This window comes from Capsella rubella, unplaced genomic scaffold (genome assembly GCF_000375325.1).
Source record: "Capsella rubella cultivar Monte Gargano unplaced genomic scaffold, Caprub1_0 scaffold_4, whole genome shotgun sequence".
Taxonomy (NCBI): Eukaryota; Viridiplantae; Streptophyta; class Magnoliopsida; order Brassicales; family Brassicaceae; genus Capsella; species Capsella rubella.
In genome coordinates, this window is record NW_006238920.1 from 4489924 (window position 1) to 4502157 (window position 12234).

The window sequence follows — 12234 nt, forward strand, 5'->3', positions numbered from 1 at the left end:
AGCCATTGTAATGTGTAATGTGATCACGTGAATGTGATGTGATTTTGGTATAACATTGTTACTTATGTTGATATTGTGATGATGATTTGTACAATTTTAAGTGACCATAAGCAACTATCCATTTATCAGCGACTATATGTGCAACCGTAATTGGATATTGTATAATATTATTATTATATATATATATATATATATATAAATTTTGCATTTTAACACCGTTTTCCAGTTTCATATTACATGTTAACACCTTTTCCACTACAGACACCTTTTCCTCTTGTTTTTTCTCTTTTCTACCCCTCGACCTCACTAACCGAATACTTCTAATCCCTCTAACTAAACTATATTTCTGTTTTCATCCACCCTTTTATTAGCTGTTTAAATATATATATATATATATATATATTTTTAATATTTCTGAGAGTAAAAAAACTAATCTCGCCGTTTTCTTTCTCCTTTGACGCATATTTTTCAGAACTCATCTCGACGCTTCTATGTCGGTATTTCATTAGAATTCCATATGTTGTTACCGTATTCTCCCCTTGGATGCACAATCTCATCCATCCGGTCACAATCGCTCCCGTCGTCAGTCATGTGGTGCTTACTCGCAACCGTCGGTATCGTATCGCTGGCAACTGCTCACCTTTTTGAAACTACTCCCAATCTTCGTATCACTCTTTCTTGGCAAGTCCCGAATCACGTGTCGTCCCCAATTTCACTGTTTTCCATAACCGATGTCAAGTAACCACCGCATTATTCACTTTTTTTAACCTATATTTGTCCCTCCTCCGACTTCCAACCAACTCCCAGTTCCAGTTAGTGTCGATCAATCAACTCTCGGTTCTACTTGTTTCTTTAATTTATGTGGTTTGATCACAATACATCATTGTCTTCCTCTGTTATTCATTAGATGACCTCATATGAATGATAATCATGAAACATTAACTTTGTGGATAACGATGTGTGGATTATAGCTATGTGGACATCTTTTTCGTGGATTTGTTTGTTAGGAACTCGTTGATCCATATGTACTTGGTTTGTGGACGAGTCCAAGATGCGGAGAGGGTGTTTGATGGTGGGTATATGGTTGATTTGGTTAGTTGGAAATTTGATGATTGATGGGTATGTGGGACATTAGTTTTATACATAAGTTCCTCTTTGTATGGATGAAGAATTATGGATGTGGTAATGTGGATGCCTTAACGTGCCTCTTTGTATAAACCAGTTTATGGACTTGATTTTATGGATATGGAGAATGAAATACTCTATATTCTTGAGAGCCAATTGTAAAAAAAAAAACTCATACATAGACAATGCCTATTTGAATAAACCATTTTACAAACAAATTTGTTTGGTTTATGGTGATTTTTATACAGAAACAAATGTCGATTATGGTACCGTATAACTGAAGTCCACAACGCCAAGTCTTTAGCTACTTCTCATGAGAACATAAAACTTGAATGTTCAAGACAACAAAATTCAAAAGACAAAAACACATCCAAAGTACGACATCCATGTGGACAACGATTGGTGAATGAGATGTAAGATATCCATGTAGAAAACACTAGCTTGGTGAATGAGCTTAAGAACAACACAAGAACTTTTAAGACAATATTTTCTTCATATCGATTCTACAATGGATTAGATGCTTTAAATACACAAAACATAGTTAACTCCTAAGAACATGAAACGTTGGCAACGAAATACATTCCCACTACATGTTTGGCCACGTCATCTTCTTCCTCAAGTTTTTGGCCACTAAATGTTGAAACCGATTAGTGAAGCTAGAAGAATCCACAAACAAAGATTGAGGATGCTTTTAATCGTCCCTTGTTGAATGTACACTGAATCTTCCTCAATTGTATGCTCACTGTTCTTATAAACCCAGAAACCTTTGCTTTTATATGACTGAAAACATTACCATTTGAACCAATGGTGTCATGAACCAAATTGTAAAAACGTGAAAATGGACATGGTAATAGGTATACCAAACAATCTTTCCCCGAACACATGGTCAAAATTAACATATCCATAGATACTTGAACAATCTTTAGTTCACTATGATCCACATATACTTGAACAAATATTATTTTAAGGAAAAAAAACATTAACCATTCACATGAATATGAACACATGAAAGCCTTACATTAAAAAAACTACAACACAAACATTCTAACGGATGGCCATCCATGATCTTTATCATTAGTTTTCACATCAACTACATCGCATCCACCACATCGTAACCATCGAACTGTTGCCACCGCATCGCAGCCACCAAATCACATCACAACTACAACATAAACCACATCGTATCCACCATATCGCATCCACCACATCGTAAAAATCGTTTCGCATCCACCACATCGTTTCACATTCACCGTATCAAATCCACAACAAAAAGTTGAAATCTTGTTTAAGAATCAGGAAAATCAATGTAGTTTAAGTAAAAACCCCATAAAATAAAAGAAGCTCTTACTCTTGTTTCGATAAAGATCTTCTTTCCCCCCCAAAGAGAACAAAACAACGTATGGAAGAATTGATTTTACACAAGGTTTAATTTGTATCGACTCTCTGAAAAATGATTGAAATTGAACTCTAAATTTTTGATTTTTATGATGCAGGAATCATGACCGTCGCATGTGAAGCCGACCGGACTAAGAAACAGAGAAGATATATTTTTTTTTTTGGTGGACAGAGGAGATATTTTTGCTTCAGATAAAAATGGAGAAAATGAAAGAAGAAGATGATAGATAAACAACTCCAGATCTAGAGAAACAACACATACCTCTCAGCTTTGGTTTGAGAGCGAGAGAGAATGAGAGAAAAAAGGAGAGGGTGAAAGAGAAAAAGCGAGATGGAGAGAGAGAGAAAAAAAAGGAAGTGACTCTAGTTGTTCATTTCTCATCTTAATCTCAGGATCATTTCTAGCCACAAGATTCTCAAATATTTAGTTACTATCCTATGGTTGAAAGTTAAAGTTTTATAATTGTTTCTGTTAGGCTTTCAAAAACTTAAGTGAGGGTGTTTTTGTCAGAAATTGGTATCTACAGTACAAAAGAGAGCAAAAAACGGTGCCACAAACCCAAAGGGTGTTAAACTGAAATGAAAAACACATAAACGGTGTCTCTATGTAACTTTCTCTGATTTCTAATAGGGAGAGTTACATGTAGACACCGTTTATGTATGTTGTCTTCAGAATAACACCCTTTCAAGATATGACACTGTTTGTGGGTTCCTTTTGTGCTGTAGATACAAAAATAGACGATTTACTTCTTTTGTTATCTCTTTCTTCTTCTTTTATCTATTTTTTCTTTTCTTTTTCTTTTTATTCATTTCTCTTCCTCTTGATATTTGCTTGTCTTATCTCTTTTTTTTTTTTTTTTTGCATAATATAAGATAATACTTTTTTCTTTACATTTTAAGATCCATTTTCATATAATTTATAGAAAATATAGCACAATAACACCGTTTTTGTGTTTCGTATTACAAAAGACACATTTTGTGTCCAAGGCACCGTTTCTCTCTGTAATTTTTCATTCTTACCCCTTCAACTAATATTATTCTCCCTATTATCCTTATCATGTTAGCCGAACTTTCTTTACAATTTGGTTTTATTTTAATAACATAAATATATATTTTCTTTTTTTAACCAATACAATTATATTAGAAAATTGTAAAAATTCTACCTCCTCCGTATTTGTCTTTCCTCTGCCGCTCTTGTTACCTAGACATTGAATATCCAGTCAAAATTTCTCGATTAATCCTCTTGAAAACACACCACTGCCACTCTTAATAACCCTCGTTCACTTTGGATAAGAATTTCAACCCATGTAATCGTTCTCTCTCCAACTCGCGTTATATCCCACCCGGACGACGTGTACATTGCGGCGTAGGCTTAGAGTAGGATTTCCCTCTGCTCACATGCTCTCATGTTAGTTTTGGCTTGATCATATTGTATCGAGCTTAAGCGAATCAATCTTGTCTACAACTTGCAACAATCCAGAGAACGATGAAAGGTACCCATCATATAACTAGTTTTTTCAAACGTCAATTTGTTCTTCACCGGCTTCCAAATGGACACAGAAATACGGATACACCATGTTTCTAAATTTTTCTTTTTGGATAAATCGATATTTCTTCCTGCAAAATTTGGTGGATGTAAGAATTCTTCCTTCAAAACTTCCATTTTTTCCACAAAATCCAATTTTCTCCATCATAATGGATCTTTCTAACTTTGGTATCACAAATATTTAGCATGTTCTTCGTTATGTTGACATAACAATTTAAAAATTCCATGTCTTCACATGTAATTGGTTTATGTTACTGTTATTTTGTCTCATATCGTTGTATTTAACACTATTAATGTCCAACCTAATGTGGAAGCGGGTATGGCCATCGATGAAGGTGAGGAGAGGTCCAACAAGGTAATTGACGATGAAGACAAGTCCAACAAGGTAAGTTGTTATGTCCTTCACATCTTGTTTTAAACGAGTCCGCATGGACTTTCAAATATGGATACACTAATATTAGTGCATTTATCATCGTCAATGTACAACCTATCATGGAAGCCGGTATGGACATTGAGAAAAGTGAAGAGAGATCCAACCACGTCGTTGATCATACTGTCATGTATACTTCAATATTTCCACAAGGACACACACATATGGATACATATTATACTTATGTGCTTTGTTGGTTCACAGTCAACACCGAAAAGATCCCATCCTCTTTTTTACATGTAAAGTAACATGATTGTTGTGTTTAAAGGACTATGAATGTCTAGCTATATTGATGTAATGTAAATGTTGTAGATAATTCACAAAGAAATTGTACTTTAGAACACAAATATATGTATAATGGTTATGTATTCATGGATTAATGGATTATTCTAATCATATGATTTTTATTTGCAAAATGTTTTAATACCCAGCTTATGTAATGTCTTAGAAATGTGGTAACAATGTATTTAACCAAAACATATCGTTAGAGTGGTATGAATAAAGGAGGAACGTAGTATCCATATGTGGATGCGGTATTATGGATGCATTATTATGAATGCGTTTGAAAACAAGTTGGTGTTTTACGGCTTCTTGATGTGCTTGAAATCGGAGTCGATGTAGTGAGGTCAATGTCTTCCTCACCACTTCCCAAGCTGAATCCAAACGAAGAGCACGCACTATCTTGGTTGCTTACTGCAAGTAATTGCATCAAAGATGTTCTCATATGTCCTTGATTCAATTCCTCGCTTACAGCAAGTAAATCCATCAAAGTGGATATGTCTGTTTTTGACTGAAATTTTAATTTTTTTTTTCAATAACTAATGAACCAATTCATGTGTGTTATGATTTGTAAACCAATTCATGAAAGTTGATGTCCACGAGACTATAACCATATGGTATAACTGTAACATATCTGAAGTTATCAAGTAACTCTAATCTCTACATGTTCTCAAGAGAATTTAACTAGTTAAGTATATGTGGACATTGTCGAGTGGATATGTCTGTTTTGACATGAAAAATGATTTTTATAAGAGTGATTTACGTGTAGACCTATTTTGTGTAAAAGTTATTTCACATTGACACACTTTATGCTACTAGTGTACTTTTCCATCATTTTGCGTCTAGACACACTTTCAAAAGTGTAATTGCACTATGACACACTTATAAAGTCATGAGGGACTTTGGGTAAGTTTGTTTACTCTCCCACCCTCACTGTTTCAATATATTAACTCATTTGCCATCCCAACTAAAATGCCACACAACTAAACACTTACGTTCTCTTCCTCTTTTTTTTCTTCCTCCTTCTCCCGATTCTTTTACTTTCTTCCTCCTTCTCCCGATTCTTTTACTTTCTTCCTCTTTCTCTTTCTCATTTTTATCTTACTTTTTATAATCAGTTTATCTTGTTATTATAACAATATTTTATATTTATTTTTGTACAATACTCAATATTTCTATTTTTCCTATATTTGAAGATGCATTTTACTATATTTTTGCATGAATTGTATTATATATAATATCCATTTGTAGTTGACCATTTATTCGCTGAGAATTGGATGGTCAATTGTAATATCATTTCTAGATATACATACTTGTGTTTGGACATTTTAACAACACGTGGTTACTTTTTAAATGTTGTAGTATAAATGAGTGCATATGTACATGAGAACATTCCAATAAAAATGAGTGTAAATGAGTGTGTCTCTGTACATGTGAACCTATCGACAATAATCGTCTATCCAACTTTGAAGATGAGAGTATTAAGAATGATTGGAAGCATTTTTGGACAGAATAGGTCATCGGTATCCCAAAAACCTCATCCACATGATCACAAAGAGCATCGGATGAATTATATTATGTATATTATCCATTTGTAGTTGACCATTTATTCGCTGATAACTGGATGGTCAATTGTAATATCGTTTCTGGATATACATACTTGTGTTTGGACATTTTAACAACATGTGGTTACTTTTTACATGTTTTAGTATAAATGAGTGCATATGTACATGAGAACATTCCAATGAAAATGAGTGTAAATGAGTGTGTCTTTGTACATGTGAACATATGGACAATAATCGTCTATCCAACGTTGAAGATGAGAGTATTAAGAATGATTGGAAGCATTTTTGGACAGAATAGGTCATAGGTATCCAAAAACCTCATCCACATGATCACAAAATGCATCGTTACTACCGATTTAAATCTGTAAAAACGAAAAACAAAAAATAAAAAACTCAGAAGCACTTACCTAGATCTGTTATCCAAAGTGATTGAGAAATTAATATATACAAGTTTAACATAAACGTATTATACCTCCGTCGTCGTCATTCGTCAACAAATTTCTCAAAAGCTTCCAAAACAGTGCATCCGTCTCCGTGAAGACATATAGTCGATATGTTGGAGAAAACGAAACAGCTATTTACCACGAAGTTTTATTATATGCTTGGCTAATTTAAATATTTAATTAATCATAACTAGATATGCCAACGAAGTTAGTTATCAACTAAATGAAACCTGTGAAAATGATGACGAGAGAAAAGAAACGGAGGAGAGATGATGTTTACTTTATTAGGCCAATTATGTCTTTTTTTGGCCCAAACAGTGGCCATAGTACACCATGAAATGGAAAGTGTGTTTTTTGTAAAGGCTACCCTTCAAAGTGTGTCAATAAGTAATTCACCCTTTTTTGTAGGCTTGGGCTACTATTCAATATTTTGTGACTATTTTGCCCTCATTAACTTCTTTCGAAACAAACTAAAAACCACAAAAAACAATTGTCGTCCCTTTCTTCTTCTTCTTCTTATCTTTTCCCCTTTCTCTATCTTTGATCGATTGTTTTTTTTTCTCTTTTTGCAAAATAAAACTCGTAAGATCTCAATCCCAACTAACATGATCAAACTCCCATTAGTTTCTCCTTCATCATCATCATTAACATACTCTCTAGTCAAACATGTTCCCTCTAGTTCAATATCCATCTACTCTTACAAGATTGGGGCAGAGAAGCTGGAGCTTACCTAAACAAATCTTTAGATTTGTCGCCTTTTGCTTCAATTCTATTTCACCATCTCAATTTCTCTTTGTTTCCAAGCTCCTCCTTGTTTGCACCAATTCTGAAGCACAAATCTTCCCCACGTTCTGAACTCATCATTTGTAATGATAGAATTGTTTTGCAAACAGAAAGGACCTTGGAACAAGCATCAATCACAGACACATCTTTGAGAACTAAACGAGATTTTCAAAGGTTGAATGGTTGTTATGGATCTGATCATGTGGATGATGTGCAATGGATACTGATCTACAAAAGCCAAAAGAACCATTAGAAAAAATTGATAATACAAAACTAAATTAGAAACGAAAAGTATGGTTGTCCACATAACATATACTATGTGGTTATCTTTTCTCTTGAGGTACTTATAATTGTTATCTGACTAAGTTATGTTATGTGTTTTTATGCTACAATCCATAACATGTCATAGTATCTTGTGATTGCCATTCGACTTAGTTGTGTTACACGATAATTAGTCCATAAAGATTTCAAATTTTAAATTACTGATTATATAATTTGATTGATCGTTTAGTTACGAAGACCATAAAACATTGTCTACAATCTAATTAAGTAGTTAATGGTAGGTTGTATCCATAATAATATGTTCGGTTATACTTCACCACAAGTAGTTGATGAACTAGAAAAAAATCCATGGATACCTAAACAACAAATAACTCACACAAAGTTTTCTAATGAAGGTTGTGATGGATTCATTGAAGGTGGAACTGTAGATCTCTATTGAAAACGACTTTAACTCGTCGACTGTCAAGAAGAAACAACCCCAATCCACGAAAATCAAAACAAAACTTAAACAAACCATATAAACCTTGAAATTTGTAAATAATCTTGTCCACAAAAGCTTATAAATTTCAACACTTAGTACCAAAATATCACAATTAAGTACATATAATCTCAAATAAGAATATAATTTAGTAAAACCCAAGAATCCAAATCGATTAATCATAGAACCCAAAAACTCAAAATTTTCTCTAATCGAATCAAATTTAAGATTAAAAATTTCAAAAGATAACAATCAATCATTAAAATACCAATCAAATTATGAAACCTCTTATCAAAATTCATAGGATCTTAAGATTTCACCTACTTTAGATCACATCTTTGTTGAAATGGTTATTGACATCGGCTTTTGTCTAAATTTTCTTAGATGGCACAAAGAGAAGGAGAGGGAGAGAGAGGGGGAGAGAGAGAGAGAGAGAGAGAGAGAGAGAGAGAGAGAGAGAGAGAGAGAGAGAGAGAGAGAGAGAGAGAGAGAGAGAGAGAGAGAGGAAGAAGAAGAAGAAGAAGAAGAAGATTTTGGGGAATTTTTTCAATAGTACCACGATTCCAACTTTATGTTTTCCAAACTACCACGATTTGAAAACATTGCACCAAATACCATTTTGTGTAGTTGAATAGACTAAAATATCCCTGAAAACAATTCCTGGGCGAGCTGACAAAAGCGCTAAAAATAAAAATATGATGGAAAGTTACTGACACAATCTTCGGCTGATTAGATAATATCGTACATGTGCATTTATGGTGGACAAACCTTTTCACTATGTAAGTATGTAAACATCTGCGGTTAGAAACTTAATAAAAACAAAATAAAACGCTGTACGAACTTTTTGGAGAGAAAGAGACAGATATCCGTAAGAGAAGTAATTGAAAAATAAAGATGTTCTTGCTGATTTTGTTTGTTTTGCTTTAAACGTAAACCAATTCGTGGACAGATATTGAAGACGGTGGACCTGAATATAGTTAAGGTAAGTAAACATGCATTCATTGATGCGGGAGAAATCTCCCTGAATTTATTATTTCTTACACCAACAGCCTGAATTTATTGCAGTGCAGGCATGACTGGCCGTCTGTATATCCGGTTTGGTTGCAATTAATGGAATTTGTATTTTTTACTTCGTAGGTTATTTGTGGACCAGGAAGGGATGGACGACACAATTTTGGTGTTAGGCGGAGTTTGGAAAACTGTTGAATCTGGGAGGTGGGAATTTTCTGGGTATCCAAAAGAGTTCGGCAGATGTGTAGGATTCTATGATGGCATGACTTTTTTTTTTTTTTTGTCGGCATGATGGCATGACTTACGACGAGTTTCTGGCTGCAGTTGTCAATGTGTACGGGGTGGACAACAAAACAAAACGTCCACGCCTAAGTTTTTGGTATGCTGGAGAGACCGAGGTGTTCACGCAACGCCATATGCCGCCCATTTACATCGGTTGCGATGTATCGTTTGGTCAGTTTAAAAGGAAACGGAGGGAGAACAACCAGTTAAACATATTTTGTACGTTTGAGACGGTTAAGGGAGATTTGGCCGCCGGAAGTGGTAATAGCGGAAAAGAAGTTCGGAGCAGTGTAGATGATGATTTTCTTATTGCCCAAGTTGAAGAGCTGGAAGCTGCACATAAGATGAAACGTTCGGATAATGCTGGTTCCAAAAGGAAACACACTGACCATCTTACGAATTCAGTCGCGAAAAAACAAAGGCAATGGACAGCGCTTGTATGGACGAGATTGCTACGATGGACCTAAACGAAGATGTAATAGACGTGAACAGAAGAACAATGGAGGCGTTCGTTGGTGACGGTATAGATGGGCCTGAAAATAGCGGAGATGGACATGAAAATACCGGGTTTGAAGAGGGTGATTATGACAATGATGATTACGATTATGATGGTATAAGTGAGTTGATCAACAAAGAATATCCTAACGATTGGGATCCATTTATTGTCATGAGATCTGTAGAAACATCGACTGGTCCATCAGGAAATGTTGGTCCATCAAGTAGACCTATGGACATTGCGAATGAAAGTCCACGAGAAGGCAACTTTGGGAGAGCTGACATCATGGTAAATGACGTTCATCAAGCAATGGTTTTTGGGCAAAATGATGCTATTTTAGTGGACGCGGAACCGTGTAGAGATAATGTTCAAGGGTCTAATAGCGAGGTAGCTAACATGGACTTGAAGAGGGCAGAGGATGCAATATATGTTGGTAGAGTGTTTAAAAGCATGTTGGAACTACGAAATGCTTTGTCATTGTATGCCATGGAGAGGATATTTCATTATAGGTTGTGAAGAACCACAAAGATTCGAAGAATGTTGAAATAAAAAAGGTCCAACTGAAGCATAGTTGTGATGTCTCATTCAGGTCCTAGTTCGGAAAAAACGCAACTGCCCCAGTCATAGCCTCATTGATAAAGTCTAAATACTCTCATGGGAAAAAGGGACCACGAGCATGTGAGTTACCCGAAATGGTTTTAGCGGAGCTCAATGTGACTGTTTCCTACATTAAGGCATGGAATGCTAAGGAGTCGGCTATTTGTGAGCGACGAGGAAGTGAGGAAGGTAGTTACCGGTATTTGTCAACTTATTTACATCTTTTGAAGAGAACAAATCCGGGGACAATTACGGATGTCCACACGGAGAAAAACAAGAAAGGAGAGGATCTATTCAAGTTTTTTTTTTCGCTTTAGGGGCATCTATAGCTGGGTACCCATACCTACGAAAAGTAGTTGTGATAGATGGGACACAGATGAAGGGGAGATGCCAAGGCTGTTTAGTTGCCGCCAGTGGACAAGATGGAAATATGCAAGTATATCCACTAGCGTTTGGGGTCGTGGACAATGAGAATATTAATAGCTGGGTTTGGTTTCTTGAGAAACTCTCGGAATTTGTTAAACACGAGGAAGATCTTGTGTTTTTGTCAGACCGACATGCGGCAATAAACGCAGCGCTTAGCAAGGTTTATCCATTGGCTCACCATGGCGCTTGTGTTGTACATTTGCATAGAAACGTGAAATCTAATTTTCAATGCGAACGGCTAGCAGGCATGGTTTCAAATGCAGCGAGGGCGTTTACTGAACGTGACTTCAACTATTGGTGTAAGGAAGTTCAAAGTCGTAAACAGCAATGTGTTAAATATCTGGAAGATATTGGTCTACCACATTGGACGCTTTATCACTGTCCGAAAAGAAGATACAATCTAATGAGCAGCAATATTTCGGAGTCCTTGAATGCTGCAATGTTGAAAGCAGTAGATTATCCAATAGTAGCTATGGGGGAGTTTATAAGGGCAATGTTGATGCGTTGGTTTTATTTGCGTCGTAAACATTCGGGGAAAACAAAAACAAGATGTACGCCAGAGGTGGAACTTATATTACTCGATAATCTCGAAGATGCAGTTGGTTGTGCTGTTTTGTCTGCTAGTGACTGGGTTTATCAAGTGAATGATAGTAAGGAATATATATTTGAAGTCGACTTGGAGAACAAAACATGTAGCTGTCGGGCGTTTGATGTGTTGATGATTCCATGCTGCCACGCTTTGGCTGCTGTGGGCGTGAGGAAGCTCGATCATTATTCACTGCTGGGCTGGTGTTACTTTGTAGATGTTTGGCAGAAAAAATATGACCAACTAATTCAGCCTATATCGCGCGAAGAGGACGTAAACGTACCTGAAGATATAAGGGAAAAAGATATTGGACCTCCCAAAACAAAATGTCCTGGAGGGAGACCAAAGAAAAAGAGGATTCCATCAAAAGGAGAAGGAAATGTAAGTGTCGTATTAATTTGTCCACATTCTATCTTTAACATTCTATCTTTTTCCCAGTTTTTTTGTTTGACTATAATGAGTTTGTGACTTTAGGGGAAACGAAACCAAAAAAAAGAAGAAGATGACTAG

General features: G+C 35.6%; 1 protein-coding gene across 1 annotated transcript; it reads left to right on the forward strand.

Annotated features, from left to right (window-relative positions):
- Positions 1 to 10118: 10118 nt before the first annotated feature.
- Positions 10119 to 12234, forward strand: LOC111831047. Its single transcript, XM_023784557.1, has 4 exons — positions 10119 to 10502; positions 10781 to 10901; positions 11030 to 12105; positions 12199 to 12234. The coding sequence occupies exons 1-4, from the start codon at positions 10119 to 10121 to the stop codon at positions 12232 to 12234; spliced, it is 1617 nt and encodes a 538-aa protein (XP_023640325.1).